The sequence below is a fragment of the Dromiciops gliroides genome, chromosome 2, assembly GCF_019393635.1.
Source record: "Dromiciops gliroides isolate mDroGli1 chromosome 2, mDroGli1.pri, whole genome shotgun sequence".
NCBI classification, from domain to species: Eukaryota; Metazoa; Chordata; class Mammalia; order Microbiotheria; family Microbiotheriidae; genus Dromiciops; species Dromiciops gliroides.
This window is the reverse complement of record NC_057862.1, coordinates 91,585,574-91,610,030: the sequence shown is the minus strand read 5'-3', so window position 1 is coordinate 91,610,030 and position 24,457 is coordinate 91,585,574. Positions and strand designations below refer to the sequence as shown.

Sequence of the window (24,457 nt, the reverse complement as noted above, 5' to 3'; positions counted from 1 at the left end):
ACACTTCAGTCATCAAATATGCAATTTAACAACCAAACAAAATGCTTAAAAGCCAAACATTTGTCTGGAAGCTGTGACCTCTTTGAGACATGTTTTGTTTTGTTTGTTATTAAAATATGAAGCCACCCTTGAGCCAACTTGAATCATAAAGGAACTGAGTTTGTTTTACCCAGAGAAGGCCCTGGGAAGCTTTTAATGGATTGTCATATGAGTGGGGGTGTACAAATCTTTAACAGGCTGAAATTGCTTTGGGTTGTAATTATACCCACCCTCTTCCTCCTTCCCAGTGAAGTTCATATTTGGATCTAGCTAGGGGAAAGAGCACAGGGAAGCCTGGATTTTCTTTGGCTTTATTAACCATTCTTAACTCCCTAGCTGTGTGACTGTGGGAAAGTCACTTCTCTTCTCTGGGCCCTCATTTTCTCATCTCAAAATGAGATGTTTGGAATAGACTGTCTCTGAGGATCCCTTCCAACTCTAATATTCTATGACATGTGGAAGATGGAGCTAGAGAATGGAGTTACGTTAGTAGAGCTTCCCTTACCTGTCTCAGGTCTTTAAGGAAGAGTCATTTACGACTCCCCTCAATCTTTTTACTTGCCAGCTAAAAGTTCCAGAAGGAGGGGGATTTGTAGAAGTATAATTAATGTGTGTTGGATTGTGCATGCATATATGTTTGTGTGGGGAAGGGTAGGAAGCAAAGGCTGATGGGGAAAGAAGGTGATAAAGATGTAATAGCCAAGTAGTTTTCCTGGGGGTTTAGGTCAAACAAAAAGTATTTATTAATTTATTAAATGCCTGCTCTCTGCTGGGCGCTGTACTATATTCTGAGAATACAAAGACCAAAAATGAAACAATTCTGGTCTTCAGAGAGCTTCTATAATGGCAGGGGAGGTGAGTAAGGCAGTACAAATTCCTGAGGCTCAGGTCCAACTATATCATGTTGATACTTTGTCCTTTTCAGTATCATTATTATTATTATTATTAGTTTTTGACATCCATTGTAAAACCAGTGAAAATAGTGATTTGCAAAATTAATGATTTACTTTAATCAGATAACTAATTACATTTTAAGAACAGAATGTAATTATATTTTACTGTAATTCTTAACCATGTACATATATATATTTCATATTCACAATTCTGAATGAATGGTTTGTTAATTTGTACCATGAACCCAGCATTTCCAAAGACTAATGGCTCCATATAAAAATACAATTCTGCACTTTGACAATATAGCAGAGCTGCCTTGTCTTACTATATACAGTTGTAGCTTTCCTGAATTTTTTAAATGTAGCTTTCTATGAATAAGGTTGCTATTTGGGGTGCATTTTTATTTTATGATGATAAAGGATACATTTAAACTTTCATTATTCTTTAATTACAAAAAATTAAATGGCCTGTACATATATTCTAGAAAGAATACAATTTATTTAAAAAATTTTCTAAATTTTAACAGTCCACCAAAAACAGAAAGCAGTTGCCTTTTATAAGTAGGTAATTTTAAGTATTTTTCATTAAAGGAGTATTGTAAAAAAAGTTGCAATTTACAAAATTACATTTTATGTGAATGATAATAATGTGCTCTATGATTTTAAGTTTTATATATTTATATTTTCATATTTTTAAAAGTAAATCTTTTATTTTCCTACGCATGTCTCATTTATATATGTGACAGGACACAGTTGGCTTCCCTGCTTCCCCGCTCCCCGCCCCTTGCAACATCAATACAAATCCCTCACAAAGATTTTTAGCAGGTGTACAGTGGTCATTACATCTCCTCTCCTTTCTTCCCTCCAATTCTCTCACCTTCAATTTCTTCCCTCCTTTCCTCTTCCCTCATTTTTTTAAAATTGGAAGCCAGACTGATTTTAGGTATCCCTGGCTTTAAATGCCAAGCAGAGAAGTTTGTATTTTTATCCTAGCTGCAAAAAGAAGCTGTTGAAGCTTCCTGAGTAGGAGAAGTGAGTCTTGAATCAGAGAAATGACATCTTCAGACCTGGATTGTCAATTGGACAATTGTTGGAAGGCTAGATTAGAGAGGGCAGAGTCTGGAAGCAGGGAGACCTATTAAAAGGAGAAGTGATTATAGCTTGAAGTAGGGTGGTTGTGGTGTGAGTAGAGAAAACGGAGTGAACCAAAAAGATGTGGAGTAGAATGGAGGGATTTGGCTTCTGTTTTCATACAGAGGATAAGAGAGTAAGTATGAGGGGGCAGCTAGTTGGCACAATGGACAGAGTGCCCCCATGCCTGCCTAGAATGCTCTCCCTCTTTTTGTCTTTTACCACTGTCTCTTAAATCCCCAGGTTTCCTTAAGACTCACCTTACTTGCTACCTTTTCCAAGAGTCCTTTCCTGTTTCCCCCAGCCCCTAGTGCCTTCCTGTGTGAGACTGCCTTGTATTTACTTTTTATGTTTTTATATGCCTATATATGTTTCTCTCTGAATGTAAACTCCTTGAAGTCAGCAACTGTTTTCACTTTCTTTTGATATCCTCAGTGCTCAGGACAGTGTCTGACATGTAATACTTAATAAATGCTTAATTGACCGATTGATTGATGGATCTATGAACTAGTTGGTTGCATACAAGTGGTTGGCCTCCTTCAGAAAGGGGTGTGGAAAGCTATCAAAGGAATTCAGATAAGAACTCAGACGCCTTCACCGCCAGGGAGGGGGGTCGCTATCATATTGAAGAATCTAGAAGCACATCCTTACAAGGACATTGCTTTAAAAATAAAAAAATAAAAAAGTAAAAAAACCCCTTACTTGATGCCTTTTGTTTTTTGTACTTCCCAATCTCTCCATCTCCAATAAAACCCTCATTTATTTTTTTTTTAAAAAAGAAAGACAGATAAGCAAAACAAAAGCCAGAGCAACTGGGACTAACAGTATATGCAAAATCCATAAGCCTACACCCCCCCCCCTCCCCAGTTCCTTACAGAGAAGAAGGAAGGGTGCTTCATTATGAGTTCTCTCTCTCTCTCTCTCTCTCTCTCTCTCTCTCTCTTTTGGTGGGGCAATGAGGGTTAAGTGACTTGCCTAGGGTCACACAGCTAGTTAAGTGTCAATGGTCTGAGGCTGGATTTGAATTCAGGTCCTCCTGAATCCAGGGTTGGTACTTTATCCACTGCGCCACCTAGCTGCCCCTCATTATGAGTTTTCTAGATCTAAAACTGAGCATCTAGATGGCACAGTGGATAGAGTACCTGGTCTGAAGTCAGGAAGGCATATCTTCCTGAGTTCAACTCTAGCCTTGGACACTCACTGGCTGTGTGACCCTGGGCAAGTCACTCAACCCTTCTTGCTTCAGTTTCCTCATCCGTAAAATGAGCTGGAGAAGAAAATGGCAAACCACTTCAGTATCTTTGCCAAGAAAACCCCGAATGGAATCACAAAGAGTTAGACATAGGGGCAGCTAGGTGGCGCAGTGGATAAAGCACCAGCTCTGGATTCAGGAGGACCTGAGTTCAAATTCAGCCTCAGACACTTGACACTTCCTAGCTGTATGACCCTGGGCAAGTCACTTAACCCTTATTGCCCTGCAAACAAAACAAAACAAAACAAAACAAAACAAAAATTAAACAAATAAAGAGTTAGACATAACTGGAAAATGACTGAAAAGCAACTAACAACAAGAACAAATATTAAACATTACAGATTATCTGAATTTTCCTGTCTTTTTGGATTGTTTTCATTTACATTTTCATTTCTGCCACAGCAGTAAGGTGCCTCCTGTATTGATTACTATGAATGGGATTCTGTTCAATTCAGGAAACTTTTTTTTTTTTAAGTGAGGCAATTGGGGTTAAGTGACTTGCCCAGGGTCACACAGCTAGTAAGTGTGTGTTAAGTATCTGAGGCCAGATTTGAACTCAGGTACTCCTGACTCCAGGGCTGGTGCTCTATCCACTGTGCCACCTAGCTGCCCCCCCGGAAACATTTATTAAGCAAATATTCTGTTCAATTTAGCATAATTGCTAAGTGAAATGATAGATGACAAGTACAGTAGGAATTCACATTAGAGAGAGATCACTTCCAATTGAAGGTGATTGAAAAAAGCTTCAAGGAGAAGGTGGAAATAAACTAAGCCTTTAGGAAGGCAAAGATTTGGATATGTTGAGTAGAGGTTATTTTGGGTGAGGGGAGTGGTGTGAACAAGTGCATGGAGGTAGAGAAATGCAAAGTATTTTTAAAAGACAGTAAGTAGGCAAGTTTGACTCAAGCGAAAACTTCAGAAATGGGGGAATAGTGGGAAATGTGGTTCAAAAGGCAAATTAAGGTTAGATTGGGGTGTATGAGATGATCCAAGAGATCTAGCACCTCTGGTGTGAGGGCTTGCCAAGCACTTTTCAGGGCTTCTCATGTACTTTTTTTTTTTTTTTTTGGTGAGGCAATTGGGATTAAGTGACTTGCCCAGGGTCACACAGCTAGTAAGTGTTAAGTGTCTGAGGCTGGATTTGAACTCAGGTCCTCCTGAATCCAGGGCTGGTGCTCTATCTGCAGTGCCATCTAGCTGCCCCTGCTCATCTACTTTTGATGTCCACCTTTCACCCAACTCTCACTTCAGCTTCAAGAAGCAGTAACATACACACTGGCCACACCTAGTAAACCATTTTGGCAAACAGGCCAAATCCATGTTGAAGTTAACCAACAGGCCTCAAACCCATAGATGAGTTGGGGGGATATCTACCCCAAGCATGTAAAGACTTGGCAGAGTGGGCAGATGAAAGCAATTTGTTCCAATAGCCAAGAAGGTGGTGAAGCAGGTGATATGGAGTTCTTAGAGCGTAGTCAGACATAGACGATGCCATTCCAGATGCATTGACACTGCATTCTGAGCCATCACTAGTCATCTTGATTTTTTGCCCTGCCACTGGATTTGGGTAGCTCTGGGAGAGTGAGGCTGATGACTTCATGCAAACCTGCTTTTCTTAAATCCAATTTATACATGAGTCAAACTGTCACCCCGTGATATCATTGGTTCTCTTCTACAATGTAGTACAAACAACCATAACAAGCATTAGATTATGGAAAACTTTGAATGATAAACTGAAAAGCTTGGAATTTATGCTATAGACATTGGGAATTCACTGAAGTTCTTTGAATAAGGGAGTACCATGGTTAGTGGTAGGCATTAGAAAAAAAAATTGGCAGTGTAGGCAGGACCGTTATAAGGAGGGAAAGACTAGAGGTAGGGAGGCTATTGAAATGTTCCAGGCATGAAGTAATAAGGCTCTGTATTAGGGTATATTAGCAGAAATAGGAAAGAAGGGATAGGTGAAAAATAAATTGGGAAGAAAGAATGCATAGCTTATGTCTGCTAGACATGAGTGATCATTTGCCTAAGCATTCACAACAAGGACTAGTATCTTTTTCTCACCTCCACAGAGATAAGAAACGGGGGTGGTAATAAGGGCCAACCTAAAAGTCCTGAAATCCTGGCTTTGTGTCCTATCCTGACATACAGACACTGGCTGTGTGACCCTGGAAGAGTCACATAATCTCTCAGTGCCCCAGATAATTCTTTAAAACTATAAGTTGCAAGTGCTGATCTGCATTGGTAGAAAGAGCTCCCTCATATAGAGTTCCCTAGATCCATGAAATCACAGATTTAACTTTTTTTGTGTGTGGGGGCAATAGGGGTTAAGTGACTTGCCCAGGGTCACACAGCTAGTAAGTGTCAAGTGTCTGAGGTCAGATTTGAACTCGGGTACTCCTAAATCCAGGGCTGGTGCTTTATCCACTGCATCACCTAGCTGCCCCCACAGATTTAACTTTTAAAGAAAAGTAACTATTATCATTATAGTGTTTTAAAGTTTACAAAGCATTTTACTTTTCTTATATTCCATTAGATTGTAAACTCCTTGAGGGCAGGAACTGTCTTTGTGCTTCTTTTTGTAACTCCAGAGCTTAGCATAGTGCCCGACACATAATAGATGCTTAATAAATACTCATTGATTGATTTTATCATCACAACAGTTCTGAAAGATAGGTGAGATTATTATCTCCATTTTACAGATGCTACTAATTGCACCACTTGCCTCATAGGACTGTTGTGAGAAAGATACTTTGAAACTAGACATTGCAATATAAATATGAGCTACTATTATAAGTCTGTAGACTGTAAACCACTTGAGGCCAGACAGTGTTTTAGTTTTGTCTTTGTTTCCTCAGTGCCTAGCACAGTTCTGGTATGTAATAGATGCTTAAGAAATGTAAATTGTGTGTGGTCCTAAGCAAGTTATTTAACCCCTCTAAGTTTCAGATGCCTCATCTGTAAAATGAGGGAATTAGACAAGATGGCTTTGAAGTTTCCTTTTGGGCTCCAAATCTATGATTCCATTATCCCCATGAAGAAAATAAAAATAAATTAGTCCTATAATGGATGAATGAATGAATGCATACATGCATGGGTGGATGGATGGATGGATGGATAGATAAGCAAACAAGGTACTAGTGAGGTAAATGTGAGATTTTTCAACATATTAGAATATTCTAGAATTAGAATAATTGAATATTAGAACTAGCAAAGACCTCTTGAAGTTTGACGTGGAGGCTTTGGGACCAATAAAAGGAAGGACTCTCATGACTTTCAGTAATGTTTCTCAAATGTGTAAATCTAAGCAATGATGCTCATGAAGCATTTAGATAAATTAATTTAGGACTTCAAGAATAAATTACCTCATTACTATTCAACAAATCTGTCGTCTCAGTGATGTGGATCATGAAATTCATAGGATCATAAATTTCTATTTCTTTCTGGGTATTTTTTCCACTGGTACCAATCACAACCTATCCATGCCTTTTCATCCTCTGTGATTCGTGTCCATTTGTCCTACAAATAATCCGATGATAGATTTAGAGGTGAAAGGGATTGAAGAGACCATCAAGTCTAACCCCTTCCCTCATTTTACCAATGAAGAAACTGTGACACAAAAGTTAAGTGATTTCCCTAGGGTCATGCAGCTACTAAGTATTTGAAGCAAAATTCGGACCTAAGTCCTCCTGACACCAAGGCAAGTGCCCAATTCACTATACCACACTGCTTTTCTACTGTCTACCCAATACATTTAGGGCCTTTCTCTAGGCCTTTTAATATTCTGTGAATTTTACTGCAGCAGTCAGGCTGCCCATTGGTCATCCCTCACTCTTGATACATGACTAACCCAAGTCTTTTTTTTTTTCACTTTGCTATTACTGGATGATATCTTTTACACAATTTCTTACACACAAATTGTTGTTGGTAATATGTGGCTTATACCCAATGGTGTAGTAGAACAAGCACAAACTGGCTTGAGAGAGTCTGTTGTCAAATTTTTAGTATGAGCTGAAAATGTCTCTTGTTGGCAATGGAAGTGAAATGCTACAAATCAGGGCTTGATTTATTATTTGTCAATTATCTAGACTTAAGAAAGAGGAGAAAATACTAATAATGCAAATTAAAATTAAAAATGTGTCATGCATACATTTTTTCCCCAGAGAGCCAATTGTTAAACTTTTACCAGCACAATGCTATTTACACCCACCATGCTTCACTCCATTGTCCTTTGGGTTACCTGATATTTTGATTTTTAGGAGAGAAAATGTTCTTTTATTTGTAGCCATATAAGTAAGCAGCCTTGGGAGAGTATTAGTAAAAATGTTAATGCCTCTAATGTCAAGGAGTAGCTTGGGATGATTGCCAATGCTGCACAGTTTCCCACATATAAGCTAGGCCATGCTTTTCCTCCTATTCCTTCTCAGCCCCATTAGTTGTCTAACTGTAATGACTGCCAAGAAATGGACTAATAGAGTGGACTAATGGACTAATTCAATATTCTACTCATTCAACTCTATAGCATAGTCTAGTCTGGACAATAGATAATCTTTGTCCAGTTGATTTTTCCAGTGCATAGTACTAATAATAGTTTAACAGAACTTCTAAATGCTTGGGGAATCATGATAACAACCATCTTTTTGATCCAGATTTATGATTTCATTTGTTTAGGGAGCTCCCTGTAAGGAAAGGCCTCCTATGAATGCAGATTAACAACTGTTTTGCTACGTTGAGCATTTGAAATGTCTGGGGCACTGAGAGAGTGACTTGTCCTGGGTCATCCTGTAAGAATGGGTCCCAGGTCTTTTTGATTTCAAGGCCAGCTCTTTATCTATTAGAGCATGCTACCTCTCAGGGATAGCCTTGATTCCCTGATGACTACATTTTGGGAAGATTAGAAGGTGGATAAGCAATTTGCTGATCAAGTCTGGCATTTATATATGATTTTAAAAAGTCTCCCTTTCTCTTATCCTCCACTGATGCATCTAATGTTGTTTTCAGGGGATGGGGGAAGGTCAAATGATAAGACCTCTATCTGAGTCAGTTTCCTTATCTGTGGCTATCGAAGAGTGGTTGTTTCTGCCTTCCCGGAGGCTGTGAGTGATAGCTCCCTTTCTTTTTTTCTCTCCTTTGCAGGGGGTGGAGGAAAGCGTAAAGGCAAAAGCAAAAAGTGGAAGGAAATCTTGAAGTTCCCTCACATTAGCCAGTGTGAAGATCTCCGGAAGATGATAGGTAAGCTCTTTCCTGTGAAGGGGATGAAGAGGGAGCCAGAAGCTTCTGGGAGAGGGAGAATGAGGAGGGGCTAAGAACCACTCGCCTTGACTATGGGAGATGGAAGTTTCTATGGCAAAAGCTGGTAAGGTTTTAGTAAACTCAAAACTTGCCTTTGTGGGAGAAGGGATTTCTAGTTATTCCTATTGAGGAAACAGTAGCTGCCCTGCCATTAGACTCCATCATTTGTCATAGGATAGCTGGGTTTTTCCTTGAGTGGTAGAGAAGGGGTATAGGGTGAGGAGGGTCACAGTCTCGGGTTTGGGGGAAAAAGCTTACAATATTGCATTCATCTTTTTACCAGTTTTTGTAGATAATATTTCATTTCCCCCCAATTACATGTCAAAACACATTTTCCACATTTGTTTATTGCATTCATTTTTGTTGTGGATGGTGTTTTAATTTATGTAACCTCAATATGGAAGTAGAATGCAAACAACCACATGGTTCAAATGACTGAGAAATACTCCAGCCCCAGGGGTTAATTCCTTAATCTTTCTGATGTACAAAGTTGAGATATAGAATCTGTAGGCAATTAGCCTGAGTGTGTAGCAGAAAGAACATTGGCTAGGTAGCCACTTCCTCTTCCTCCCCCACCTTTTTCTCCTCCTCTTCATCCTCTTCTTTACCATCACCCTTCAACCTATAACCAGTGAGCACCTTCAAAAATCCAGGGGAAAATGTCTTTAAGGGAAATATATGGTGGGAGGACAAGCTGGGCACGCCACAAGGTGAGAAGTGAGGGTGATGAACTACAGGTGCATAGCCTGAGCACTTCACTGATATTCTCTCAATAGTAAGAGAAAGGGGGAAAGGCTGCCAACGTGGTGAAGGAATCCCTCCCTGTGGCAAGCTTATGGGAGGACATGGAGAAGTTAACACAGGCTGGGCAAGGCTGAGCATCATTGGGAGGACCATTAAAGTTAACAAGATCATGCATCCATTTGAATATCTGAGTATAAATGTCAGCTGTGATCAGGTATTCCCACCCTCCCATTCAGGAGATATGCCCATTTCCCATCAAATCGAGGCTTTCCAAGGTGCAGAAAGCATCTTATCTCCCCCAGCCTCTGAGGACTCCACATGAAAATGGTTCAACAGTGATTACGTGAGAAACATTTGCTCTGAAACATTTGCTTTCTTACAACCCCTTCTCTCCTCCCACTCCTCTTTCCCCTCTAGAACCCAAGTATTTGTGGGCCTCAGGGCTTCTAACTGGAGATCCCAGAGGTTCTGGCTGTGGGCAAGTATGTGCGCAGAAGTTTAGGGCTCCCCTCGGGATCCATAAAGCAAACCTTCCATTAGTGTTTGTGGATGTGTGAGAAATGTGCGTGGCTCAGGGTGAGAACGTGGATTTTTCTGTTTCCCTCAGGGGGCGTTGAAAAGAGTCTGTGTCTCAAGAAGTGCAGCCTGAAGAGAAGCCCGAGGAAAACAGGAAGGCTGAAATAAACTGAGGGGCTGCCCCTTGTGTTGACACAATTATGAGTCAGTTCATACCTTTCAGTTCTTTCTATGTTTACAGTAGGCTCTGTGTTTGACTATCCATCGTCTGGTCCTGGGGAAAGGTTTTCTTAATAAAAAATCACTTTTCAGAATAGATACAAAACCCAAGCGGTAGTAGGTAACTCTGTGTGTGTGTGTGTGTGTGTGTGTGTGTGTGTGTGTGTGTGTGAGTGAGAGAGAGAGTGTGTGTGTGTTGGGGGGGGTGGAGAGATGGGGGGAGGGAGGGAGGGAGGGAGAGAGAGAGAGAGAGAGAGAGAGAGAGAGAGAGAGGGAGGATGTAGGGGGAGAGAGAATGTATGTGAGTGTGTGAGTGAAAGTGTGTGTGTGTGTGTGTGTGTGTGTGAGAGAGTGTGTGTTGGGGGGTGGAGAGAGAGACAGACGGACAGACAGACAGACACAGAGGGAGGGAGAGGGAGGCAGGCCAGCTTGGATACTGCTTAAGAAAGTGCTGTTTAGTGAGGAAGCTATTTGGCAGGTTGTGTGCCAAGATGATGCACTGCTTTCTTTGATTTTGGTCCAGAAGGTCCCTCTCCCAAGGCAGCTCTTTGACTCATATTATGTGCCAGGTATCTGAGCTGGTAGAAAAGTAAGGCCCTGAGAAAAGCTTGTATGCAGTGTCTTTAGGGGACAGGAAGGATCTGTCATCCCAAGCAGTGGCCTAGAGAAGTATGGAGAGAGCTCCCAGTGACAACAGACTGGGTTTTTATAGTGCTTCAAGGTTTACAAAGCACTGTTTACACCAATCCCATGGTATAGGGTATGCAAATATCTTTCTCCCCACCTACCTTTCCAAGCTTATAATATATTCTTCTTCTTCATGCACTTTATGGTCCATCTCACAGAGAACACCTCAACTCCTGTCTTTCTGCATCTGTGCCTGGAATGCACTTCCTTCTTATCTCTATTTCTTAGTGTCCCTCAAATCTTGCAAGGTTCAGATCCAATGCTGCGTCCTACATGAGGCCTTTCCTGATTCCTAACCCTCAGCTGCTAGTGCCTTTTCCTCTAAGTCAGTCATTTATGCCTCAACATGATGAGTAAATTGAGTTCTTTTTGTACACATAGTGAATCCTCAACTTTCACAGGGGTAACAATCCTAGAAAACAATATGAAAGTCAGAAATGTGAATGTTGATACATGGAACCTGTGAGAAATGGGGGTTTCTATAATCACCTAAAACAGTAATCTTTCATGAGGGATTGCTGAAAATACCCTTTTCTACATGCAGTTTTCATAACAAAACATTAATTCTGGTAAAATGTATTTTTCCTAACATAGTAAGTATGAGATAATGTATAAAATGCTGTATACAAAATTGGAAACAAGCAAAACATTTTCCTTGCTAGAAATTACCTAGAGGGGGCAGCTACATGGTGCAGTGGATAAAATGCTGGCCCTGGATTCAGGAGGACCTGAGTTCAAATTCGACCTTAGACACTTGATACTTACTAGCTGTGTGACCCTGGGCAAGTCACTTAACCCCCATTGCCCCGCAAAAAACCAAAAAAACAAAAAAAAATTCATTGATAGAAATTACCTTGAGAAATTTACTAATTGTTTGTGCTAACATCTTAATAAAAAATTGATTTCAGACAACATTAACTTTTCATAATACATGAAGTCTGCATTACCATAAATCCTGTATAGCAAATAAAATTCTTAAAACGAAAACATTTTTTTAACCTGAATCTTACCTTCCACTGTTTCAGATGGTGGTGTCAGGGCGTTGTTCCCTCATCCCACACTTGCAAGGTTACTTTAGCACTTTCTAGAGTGGATTCATGAACACTTTTATAGATACTTTCCTCCTTTTTGTGGATATAACAAATTGTCTATTCGTTAACACCCAACTGGAAGCTGACAGCAACTTTAGACATTGCAGTGTGAAGTTTATTTAACACCTTTATTTTCTCACTAAGCCACATCACCGACTTTATACACTTGGACTTAGAGCCCAAAGGACTTGCACTATGCTTTGGGGGCATAATTGCTAGACGGTACTTGAGTTTTAAAGGCAAACAATGAAAATATGCAGCAAATGCATGGAAATTTTTTACAACGTTAGGGTGAACAAGACCAGTGAAGTACCTAGTAGGATGCCAGCTGCTCCACAAACTTGCGTGTATTGTGCCTCTCTACTGTGAATAACCGGGAACATGCAGGATTGTGAGCACAAAAATGAAAATGAGATTACTAATAAAATCCCACAAACGCTTGAAGTCGAGAAAGTTAACCACCTGAATGTTGAATCCACTTAAATGCCTGCATATTTTCCTTCCCTTCTCTTGTCCTGCCCCCCTCCTTGAGAATAGGGATTATTTCATTTGGTCTTTGTATCCTTAATACTAAGCATATTAGCCACTTTAAAAACAAAAACAAAACCAGAAAAGAACATTTACATTAACATTTACACTTAATTTCTCCTGATGTATATATTCATAAGTTTATTAGTGATGCCCTCTGTATCCCCTTCCATTTTCGGTTCATCTTTTTGTCTGTATAAAACCTTTTCTTTTTATAGTCATAATCAAAGTAGAGTTATTTTAATTCTGCTTTCCTCACTTCATAATTAAGTTTCCCACATTTATTTACGTTCTTCATATTTATCATTATAATTTTAATTATTTTGATAGCTTTTTGTTATGTCATTACCCTGATATGCCATTGTTTGCCCACAATACATTGATTGGTCATTGAAGTTCCTTCTACTTCTTTTCTTTCTTTTTCTTTTTTTCTACTTCTTTTCAATTACAAATAATATTCTATATCTTTGAAGAGTTACATCTTTTTTTTTTAAATCTTCTGGATTATTCCCAATAACGGAATAAATACCACTGTGTGTGAAAAGAGAGAGGAGGCACAGGGAATTCTTAAATAATCAGTATAGTTAAGAGTTGATCTTAGCATGATAAAATAATTTGTTACCTTTTCACGTATTTGACAATTTTATGCAAGGCTTTCATATCCATTGGATCACTCGATCCTCACAATTCTGAGAAATAATCAGTCCAGGGATCATTCTCCCTATTTTGCAGGTGAACAAACTGAGGCTGAGCAGTTAAGTGACTTTGTAATAAGAAGAGCTGGATCACAGATTCAGATCTCAATTCCAGGGCACTCTACACAACTGCACTCCTTATAATCAGTCATTTCTGAAGTTCTGGCTTTGATGGTGTCCTGGTGGAATGTAGCATCAAGGGATTTAAAACTGGAAAAGGACCTTAAAAATCACCTAGTAAAAACCTTTTCTTTTACAGATAAGGAAACAGGACTATAGAAGTTTAATAATTTGACTAAGATCATACAGGTAATAAGTAATAGGTCCAGGATTTGAATCTAAGTCTTCTGACTCCACATTTGGCTTTTTCAAGTACACCATGTACCTAGGAGTCTCTCCTCTCTTCTCTATCTCTCTGTCTCTGTCTCTCTCCTCTCTTTCTCCTGTCTCACCTCTCTCTCTGTCTCTATCTTGTTGTCTGTCTTTCTCCTCTCTGCTCCTTTTTTCTCTTCCTTCTCTCTTCCTCTCTGTCTCTCCTCTTTTTTTTTTTTTACATTTTTTTCTTTTGGGTGGGGCAATAGGGGTTAAGTGACTTGCACACAGCTAGTAAGTGTCAAGTGTCTGAGGTCTGATTTGAACTCAGGTCCTCCTGAATCCAGGACCAGTGCTTTATCCACTGCGCCACCTAGCTGCCCCGTCTCTCCTCTTTTTCTCCTCTCTTTCCTCTCTTTCTTTTCTCTCTCCCCTCTCTCTTCTCTTCCTCTCTCTCATTTCTCTCTCTAACCAGTCCATAATCCATTCTTCTCAGCTTCAATATAAAGACACTTATTTTAATGGATAGAGAGCTGGCCTCAAAGCTAGGAAGACCCAGGTTCAAGTTTTGTTTCTGACACATATTGGATGTGTGCCCCAGGACATTTAGCCTCCCAGTTTTGTAGGCAACTAAGACTGTAAGTCAGAGAGAAGGTGCTGACCTGCCAATTGGTAGAGGAATTTTCTTTCCCAGGAGTTCCCTATGCCAGTAAAGTTACAGGTATAGTCTCTATCCCTATCCCTATTCCATTGGACATCATGACCTATTATAGAAATGAATTGGGGATAGATATCCTCTATAAAGTGCTCAAGAGAAAAAAAAAGGCATGTTGCTAATGCTCATTATTAATATTAACATTTCACAGATTTATTTAATTGTGGCACTGGAGAGCACCTTACATATCATTTGATCATGTTCTCTACATTCTCCTACCTCAGATGAGCTGAGACCCAGAGAAGTAAAATCTTTTCACAAATATTTTTCAGATCACAGAATGTTAGAGGTGGTATTAGAGAATGGAAGGGTGTTTAGAGGTCAACTACTCAACCCCTGTCCTTTTCAAGCAAAGAAACTGAGTCCCAAAGACATCAAATGACTTGCCCAAGGTCACTTAGTGTCAAGACCAGAGTTTGGTCTCAGGTCATCAATCATGACTCCAAATCTGATGCTCTTGCCACTGCCACCACAAAGTTATTAAATGGCATATCCAGGACTAGAATCCAGGTCTCCTGATACTTAATTCACATGTTCTTTCTGCCAAACCGCATTTCCTTCCATATTGCTTATTTGCCAACAAATGGTTTGGATGGCAAGACTCACTCTACCTGTGTTTAAAGCATGGAGAATAGCTTGGTATTTGAAGGGATAAGCGTTTCAAATAGGAATGCAGTGCATGCCATTTGTCCCCTTTCCAAGCCTATGATCTGTAACAATGAATGTTTTTATAGAGACTCTTTGCAAGTTACACATTGCCCTTTCTGTGAGCCTTCTAAAATAAATAAGCTATTCAGCATCTCAACACCCCCACACACACATATAAACCCCCCAAACTGAGGTTTAGCAAGGTGCAGAAAGCACTTTGTACAGTACCCGATACACAGTAAGAACTTAATAAATGCTTGTCCCCTCTTTTGCTATTGCTCCTCCTACATTTTTGCTTCACTGTAGGCATAGGCTGGCAGCATGTTAGAGAAGGGGGAGGATTTTTTCTAGCACTCCTGCCTGCCAGAGTCTAAAAAGAGATTACATTAACTGTTGATAAGTTAATTACCCAAATGAGCTTTCTGAACACCCAGGTTTTGAAGGTTGGAACGTCATTGTGATGATAAAATATTGTTGATGTCTTCAACTATTTCTCAATGACGCAGAAGGTTCTGTTGGTTAAAAGTGTGGAATTTTTATTTATTTTGCCCAGACCCATTGCGTACTTTATTCTTTCATTAAAAGAAAAAAATTCAGCTTGGGTGAAAGAGTTGATTATTCTGCTGTTTGGCAGATTTTCTGTAGTAACTGTCCAAAAGCTATATAATAAATCAAGGTTTTTTCCCAAAGATTGAAGTTTATGAGGAGTCTGGGCCACAGAATGTGGCTGCTGTTTGTTGGATCACACTGGTGTGTTTGCCCCTGTGCCCTCTGAGATGGGGCAGAGATTTAATTTGCATTGTAAGAAAGTTGATTGCAAAAACCTTAACTCTTTCAAGGAGAAAAAAGCAGCCCTGGGCTGTACAGGGTGAAATTGAGATGACAGCTATAGGACTTGCCTTTAATTCCACCGTTAGTTTTGTGGACAGTGACTTTTCACTTTGCCTTGGTACCAGGGCTGTGTAGGGAGAGGAGATACGCCCCGTGCTTTTGCCGAGAAGGGTCCCTCTGGTCCAGAGATAACTCCCTTATCACAAAGGCTTGGAGTCGTGAAATTGGAATGGACCTCGGAAATTATCTACCTGTCGCATGACTCCTCTCTCCAACATGCTCTAGCAAGGAATCATTCACTCATCGTTGGTGGAGGGGGGGGCAGAAAAGGGCTCACTACCTCATAAGGGAGCAGGCATCCTGTCATTGGATAGCTCTTATTGTTGGGAAGTTCTTCCTAATCTTGAAATAAAATTTGCTTTCCTGTGACTTCCCTGTAATTATACCTTTGCCCTTGGGATCAAGCAGAATAAATCATTCATTCACACATGAATGAAGTGACCATTCAATGCATTAACTAAATATTCATTAAAACCCCATCATATGCAAAATCCTATGTAATGCTGGTCCTGAAGTCAGGAAAATTTGAGTTCAAATCCAGCCACAGACACTTACTGGCTGTGTGCTCTTGGGCAAGTCACCTAAACTCTGTGTGCCTCCTTTCCTCAACTGTAAAATTCAGATAGTAATAGCATGTACCTCACAGGGTTGTTGTGAGGATTAATAAAGGTATTTGTAAAGCACTTAATACAGTTCCTGGCATACAGTAAGCATTTAATAAATGCTAATTCTCTTCCCTGTTTTCCCCTTAGTCACTTAACTTCTCGTGGTCTCAGTTTCCTCATTTGTAAAGTGAGGAGTTTGACTAAAAGACCTCTAATGTCCCTTCCAGGTATAATCTGTAATGCTAGGTTATCATTATGATTATGGAAGAAGAATAAATATTTTAGCCTAGAGGCAATAGGGAGTAACTGAAGCTTCTTGAGTAAAAGAGTGGCATCTGCTTTAGTTCCATTAATTTAGCAGACACGTAACAGGGAAAGATTGGAAGCAGAAAGAACAATTAGGAGGCTATTGCAACAGTCCAGGTGAGAGTATAATCTTTTTTTTTTTCTCCATGAGAGCCCTTTAGATATTTAAAAGCATCTATCACATTTCCCTTAAAATTTCTCTTATACAGGTTAAACATCCCCAATTCTTTGAACTAGTTGTTCCTTGTATAAAGTGATTTTGAGACCCCTTACTTACTGTCCTGGTCATCTTCCTCTGGATACTTTCTAGTCCTTGGTGAAATTTGGTGCCCAGAACTGGACAGAATGTTGTAGATGGAGTCTGTCCAGGGTGTTAGGGTGGGGCTGCCCCTTCCCTTTTGTAGGGATTAGAATTCACTTAATGCTTCCCAAGAACAGTCATACTACCGACTCAATAAGCTTGAAGTTTAGTAAAAGCCACTGTTGTTTTTCACATGAATCGATGGCTTATCCCTGAAGCTCCACTATGGGACTATCATGTCATCCATTTACTTTAATGCATTGTATCAATATTCATTTGCAAATTCCCTCCCTTCCCCCCAAAAGCATATGACTTTGAGCTATGAAACATTCATAACTTAATATGATTAAGTTTTAGATCCTTTCCCAAGAGTGTCTTTTCTTTTTTCTTCCTTCCTTCCTTCCTTTCTTTCTTTCGCAGGGCAATGAGGGTTAAGTGACTTGCCCAGGGTCACACAGCTAGTAAGTGTCAAGTGTCTGAGGCAAGATTTGAACTCAAGTCCTCAAGTCCTCCTGAATCTCCCTCTGAGAGTAAGTCTTGTTGGGGAGAGGTTACTCTGGACCTGGAGAGGAGGAAAGAGGCCAGGGGCATCAAACACAAACTTTAATGATCATAGTTTTATCTAGAATCAGAGCTGCTTTCTCATATACTAAGAATTTGAAAATATTCCCCTCTCTGCATTTACATTCTTGGGAAATCATTTATTTATATGAAATATTATAATATAATATATAATTTTATATAAAATATATTATATATAAAATGTAAACATATAAACTTTCCAATTTTATATATAAATATATATTTCCAAGTTTTATATATATAAACCTTTCCATATATATACACACACACACATATATTTATTTATATATTTATTTATTTTAGTTCCCTGTAACTAACTCAACATTTCCGTTTTGATCAGATATCTTGCAGCTGTGGCATCCCAGTGAAGTGAGGGTGATAAGCTGAGTGAGTCCTGTTTGAGAACATGTTTCAAACCATCTCCCTATCAGACTGGATCTGGAGAACCCATATTATTCAGATTTTGGGCTCTGGTTTCTGAAAGTCCATGGGGATGAGAGTGGAAAGGTTCTCTGTGATCTTTGGGATCTAATCTGTCCCAGTGTTGAAAGTCCCATTGTGCCATAGTAGAGAGACAGCTTGTCTTGCCGTAAAGATAACCTGGGGTTATGTGCTGCCTCTGATACATGCCGCCTGTGCAGCCACGGACAAATCACTTAATCCTTTAGCACCATGAGCAATTCTCTCGTATTATTAATTGCAAAGAAGGTGCTCATCCGCTTTGGAGAAGAGGAAGTTTTCTCACCGGGAGTTCTCTATGCTGATGAAATCATAGGCTTGGTTGTCTTCTTCCTGACTCCTCTCCCCCCTGCCTAAAAAAATGTATGGGAAGTTGGGCTGGACCTATGGATTGGTAGATGTAGAAGGTTCAAAAGGAGATATACTGGCCATATATGCCTAGATAATCAAGCGGGTTTGAGCAAGGACTTAAGAACATCCCTGTGTGTGGATGAATTGAGATAGCACAGATTGTTTCTGGTCTTTGGTCCTTCAGCTGTGCCTGCTGAGATTACCTGTGCTTTGTACGCTTGGTGCCAAAAAGAGGGTATCTTGCCAGCAGGAAGCAACCCAACCTTATCATCCCATTTCAGCAGGTCTGCTGGATGGCATTTGGATGTCTTGAGATTTGGATGACTTCCATTACAGAACCTGGGGTTCCTGTTACATCCATCTTGGCCTTGACCCACATTCCTTCCCATTAGTCTCTTGACTGGACCAGGAGCACATGGAGTCAACACCATGATCTTTATTTCCATGGCTCTGGTGGACCTGATGCAGTAATTTAGTCTTGTCTGCAGATATCTCCTGCCTAGACCCTGAACTGGATCTAGTAGCTGACCCTGCTCTAAAATGGTAACAGATCCTGAATCACTTACTTGCTTGAAGTTAGGTAACCAGGAGAACTCAAGGACTCTTACAGATTTGAGGCTAAATAGAGACCCTGATGCCTAATGCATCATGACATTTCAGATTCATCCTCATAGGCAGGTTTCATTTGAATTTTAGAATGTACAGCACCTTAGAGATTATCTTGTTTGACCATCCTATCTTTGAGACAAGGAAACTGAGGCTCAGAGGTTGAGAGATCTGGCCAAGGTCAGAGAGTTACTAAACGGCAGAGACAAAACTTAAAACATGGTTTTCTGACTTCAAGGCTTTTGTGTTTTCTCTTCTGTGGAACAGGACACGTGTTTGTATGAAAAGAGGTAGACCTGTGTCATGTCATTTCCTGTAAACCATACCCTGGGAGCCTGTGATAGAGGCTACTTCCATGCCCATCCCAGGCCAGCAAAGGTTACTTCTCCCTCAGCAGTAGTCATTGTCAAAGGCATGGGGCCCTTCATTCCTGCTGACGTCTCTTCTGTCCTTGGGTTACTCTGGCCTGCTTTGCTCCCAATGCTCTGCCACTTAGCTTATTCTGATAAGGCAAGGCATCTGCCTGGCCTTGGAATTTTAAATATATTTAGATAACACAGATCTAGAGAGTCAGATGGCTTGTTTGTAGTTCCAAGAAAGTAGAAAATAGCATATTTCTTCTCCAATTGCTTCTTGTATGTCGGTCTTGTCTTCCCAACCAAATTGTGAAGGCCTTAAGGGCTGGGAGGCACTTGAGAGGTCATTTAGTTCAGCCCCTTCATTATATAGATGAGAAAATGGAGGTGACTTGGCTTGCTCAGATTCGGGTATATAGAAAGTAGTAGAGGATAAAGCACCGGCCCTGGATTAAGGAGGACCTGAGTTCAAATTTGACCTCAGACACTTGATACTTACTAGCTGTGTGACCCTGGGCAAGTCACTTAACCCCAATTGCCTCACACCAAAAAAAAAAAGGTGTAGTGAAAGTAGTAGAGTCAGCATTTGAACCCAAGCCCTGTGGCTCCCATTTTATTGATCTTCCTACATCCCATGGTCAGAGTCATTGGATTTAATTCCCAACTATCTTATATTGAACTCTTATTTACTAGCTATGGACATTATGGACCGTCCCCTGAATGTTTTATTGGCCACAAAGAAGACTAGATGAGAACATATAGATAGCTCATTGCAACCCATCTACCTCTACAGAGGGAAAGAGGAAATGTCCTATCATCCTTCCACCTATTATATCAAACAGAGTGAGTCAACCCTGGCCTTAGGACCCGAGAGAAGGCAATATGTCAAGGATGCTGAGGTCAGGTTAAGAGAAAAGGTCCCTGTAGATTTTCCACCCTTTCCTAGACCAGTCACCCAAAGTAAGCCCTAACTGTAAAAGGACAGCAGCATCTGGTCCAGCCATTTTACTTTATAGATGAGCAAACTTGAGGAATAACTGCCGCTTGGACAGTGGTCTGGCCTGGCCTCATTGACTTCTTAGTCCAGAAGGTGAAACTCCTTTCAATAGTGTCAGTTTTCTGCTGAGGTGCTGACAGTGATAGAAAGCATCTCCATGCCAAAGGTGGGATATGAGGGATGAGATCAGAGAATAGAAGAGATGGAAAGCACCCTACCAATGATCAGGACCTACCTTCTCATTTTACAGGTAGGAAAACCAAGACTTAAAAGAGGAAATGACTTGTCCTACAGCTAGCAGGACCAAAGTTCAGGATAAAGCCAGAAGGCAGATTGCAGGGACACATGAGAGAGCCAGAGCCATAATTATAGCCGGCTTGTGTTTGAGAAGCCTGACTCCAGGGTTAACCCCTGCATGTCCAACCTGATGTCTTCTTCACAGACGCCTGTGAGGATTTATAATAATAATAAACCACTATCAACTATTGGCAGCCTACTCATCCTTTAAGGCCCAACTCAAATGTCACCTCTTCCATACAGCCTTTCCTGATTCCCTATTCCCTCTAATAACCAGAAATATTCTTCCTGTAGCCAATCTCATAGCATTTTCTATAACTCACATACTAATAACCACATTCAAAATTGCATTCCATTTATTACTTAGGTAACTTATTAGACTATAAACTCAGTTTTATCTCTATTATGCTATTTAGGATTTAAGAGAGACACAGCTAATACTTCTAAGGAACTTAACTAGATTTTTTTTATAAACTTTTTTTTTTTTTGGTGAGGCAATTGGGGTTAAGTGACTTACTCAGGGTCACACAACTAGTAAGTTTTAAATGTCTGAGGTCAGATTTGAACTCAGGTCCTCTTGAATCCAGGGCCGGTGCTCTATCCACTGCACCACCTAGCTGCCCCTAACTAGTTATAATTTATGGAATTCACAACAAATGACCCATGGATGACCTGTGCAAGTCTGTGATGTCACCCAAATCATCTTTGTCCTGATTTAAGGACCTATCACAGTACATCCTATGGAGTTGTGATATGTTGAAAGAACACTCAAGTTGATGTCATAGGACCTATGTACAAACCCTTCCTCTGCTATTTACTACCAGAGTGACCTTAGATTAGTTATTTAGTTTTCCTCATCTGCAAAATAAGGGGACCATACCATATGGCCTATAAGGGCCCTTCTAATTTTAGATCTAATATGTGACACTCCTACCTGGAGCTGGCCAACTCTGTGAATGACTCCCCAACATATACTCAGAAATAAACAATTAAAACTGGCACCCTTTGCAAATGCCCCAAACCTAGAGTAAGGCAGCTCCCCTGAACCAATGAATAAATCAATAATGAGTTAACCAGACAAGGATGTTCACTGTACCTGGAAATAGTGTTTGACAAATACTTATTGACTGATAAAGATTCATCCAAGGGGCAGCTAGTTGACTCAGTGGATAGAGTGTGGGGCCTGAAGTCAGGAAGACTCATCTTCATGAGTTCAAATCCAGCCTCAGATACTTAATAGCTATGTGACCCTGGGCAGTCACTTAACCCTGTTGGTTTCATTTCTTCATCTTTAAAAAGAACTGGAGAAGGAAATGGCAAACCACTCTAGTATCTTCATTAAGAAAAAACACTCAAATGGGGTCATGAAGAGTTGGACATGACTGTCACAACTGAACAACAACAGCAAGAAAGGATGTCCCCAAACATAAGGTTGGTCCTTTAATCCTTAATGGTTAGATCTGTGGATTTATCTGCAGCCACTATAGCTGTTGCTATCTATGTTCCCTCCAGTTCTCTCCACTGAGGAAAGGGACTAAGTCACAGAATCTGAGAGCTGGAAGATTCTTCAGGGGCCATCTGGTCTAAATGATAGAAGGGTCAGAAGTTCTTCTTTAGTATTCTTGACTAGTAGGCAGAGAATCCTAAATTAAGATTTGGAAGGGATCTTAGAGGTTATCTAGTCCTACCTCCTCATTTTACAGATGTGGAAACTGAGGCCCAGGGAAATAGAGTGACTTCCCAAGGGTAAAACAGGTGATAAGTAGTAGCATTGAGATTCAAATCCAGGTCTTCTGATTCTAAATATTGCCTCAAGTCTTTGTTTAAAGGTCTACACTGAGAGGGAAAGCACCATATTTTTCCAGGTATCCCATGACACTTTTGGATAGTCATCATTGTTGGGAAAGCTTATCCTCCTATCAAATCTAACAGAGGATTTTATATTTGATCCTGGTGGTAACAGGTTGCCACTGGTGTGTGTGTGTGTGTGTGTGTGTGTGTGTGTGTGTGTGTGTGTGTGTGTGTTACACGGTTAGACCTGTGCTTTAAGAAGATCACTTTGGCAGCCAGGTAGAGGATAGATTAGAGTAAGATTTGAGGCAGGAAGATCCATTAAAAGGCTATTACAGGGGCAGCTAGGTGGCACAGTAGATAAAGCACCCGCCCTGGATTCAGGAGTACCTGAGTTCAAATCCGGCCTCAGACACTTGACACTTACTAGCTGTGTGACCCTGGGCAAGTCACTTAACCCCCATTGCCCTGCAAAAAAAAAAAAAAAAGAAGGCTATTACAATACTCCAGGTGTGAAGGGATAAATTCTACACCAGGGAGGTGGTTGTATGAGTACAGAGAAGGGATTGTATGCAACAGATGTTGTGAATGTAAAGACAACATGATTTAACTACAGATTGGGTACATGAGGTGAGTAAGAGTGAGGAGTCAGGGATGACACAAGTTTTTATCCTAGGTGACGGGGACGATGGTGCTGCTCTAGATAGTGATAGGAAAGTTTGGAAGGAGGGAGGATTTGGGGGAAAGATAATGAGTTCTACTTTGGACATTTCTAGTTTGAGGTGAGTGTGAGATGTCCAATTTGAGAGATGCCAAAAGCAGTTATTTTTATTGGACTGGAGCTCAGAAGAGAGAAGAGGACTAATATACATTTGGGAATCTTTTTCATAGAGATTATTTTTTAATTCATGGGAACTGATGATAGTACCATGTCAGATAATAAAAAGGGAAAGGAAAAAAGAGTGCAGGACAGAGCCTTGAGGGATACCCACAGTTAGTGGGCATGACCTGGAGAAAGATCCAGCAAAAAAGAATGGGAAGGAATGGTCGGATGTGTAGGAGAACCAAGAGGAAGAATGCCACAGAACCCCCAAAGCAGCGAATGTTTCCAAGAGGATATGATGATTGACAGTGTGAAAGACTTCAGACAGGTTGAGAAGGATCAAGATTGGGGGGAAAAGGCCATTAGATATGGCAATTAAGAGATTATTAGTGGCTTTGGAGATATGCATTTCAATTGAATGATTGGATGGGAAGCCAAATTTCAGAGGGTTTAGAAGTATGAGCAAGGACAGAGATGGAGGCATGACTTTTCAAGGCATTTAGCTGAGAAGGGGTAGATAGACATAGAACTATCAGCAGTGTCAGATCAACCCAGTGTTGTTTAAAGATAGGGGAGATAGAGGCATATTTGTAGGTAGCAAAGAAGGAGCCAGTAAATCAGGAGAGATTGAAATCAGAGAGAAGAGGGAAGATAATGGGGGCAATCCATTGGTGAAGTATGGAATGAATGAATGGCTCATGTAGGATGAAAGGATGAAAAGAGGGGTTTGACTTAGTAATCAAGTGGCCATCTTTTTAGATGAGATAGGAGTGAAGGTGCTAGTGGAAAAACCTGAGTTTTATGAGAAGAGGAGAAGGAGTGAAGAGGAAGGGCTCTGCTTTTTTGGTGAAGTATGATGGAAGGTCCTCAGCTGATAGGTTTCAGGGAGGGGATATTCCATGGGAGGCTTGAGCATGGCCAAAGAGGCTTGGAACACCTGGAAAGGGAACACAACTAGGTCAGGAAGCAATAGAATGTTGGCATTGCTGTAGTGAGGACCCAGCTGAGATTATGTAGCATAAACCCACAGTGGAACAAATCAGCACAGTTTGGTGATTTTTCTCAAGCCTTATTCAGATGAACATGAAGAGGAGCAAAGAGGAATACTATGTGAGTAACCCAAGGCTAGGGTTTGGTGAGGCATGATCAACAGTAGGAAAATTGGGCGAGGGGATTTGATTGAAGAGGACAGTGTACTGTTGATTACATTTTTTTTTTTTTTTAGTGAGGCACTTAGGGTTAAGTGACTTGCCCAGGGTCACACAGCTAGTAAGTGTTAAGTGTCTGAGGCCTGATTTGAACTCAGGTCCTCCTGACTCCAGGGCCAGTG

General features: G+C 40.5%; 1 protein-coding gene across 1 annotated transcript in view; it reads left to right on the top strand.

Annotated features, from left to right (window-relative positions):
- GRK5 (G protein-coupled receptor kinase 5) overlaps nt 1-24,457 on the top strand; it is a 335,798-nt gene that overhangs the window by 129,055 nt on the left and 182,286 nt on the right. Inside the window, exon 2 of the mRNA XM_043985213.1 lies at nt 8,452-8,547. Within this exon, the coding sequence (XP_043841148.1) occupies nt 8,452-8,547 (96 nt within the window). The remainder of the gene's footprint in view (nt 1-8,451; nt 8,548-24,457) is intronic.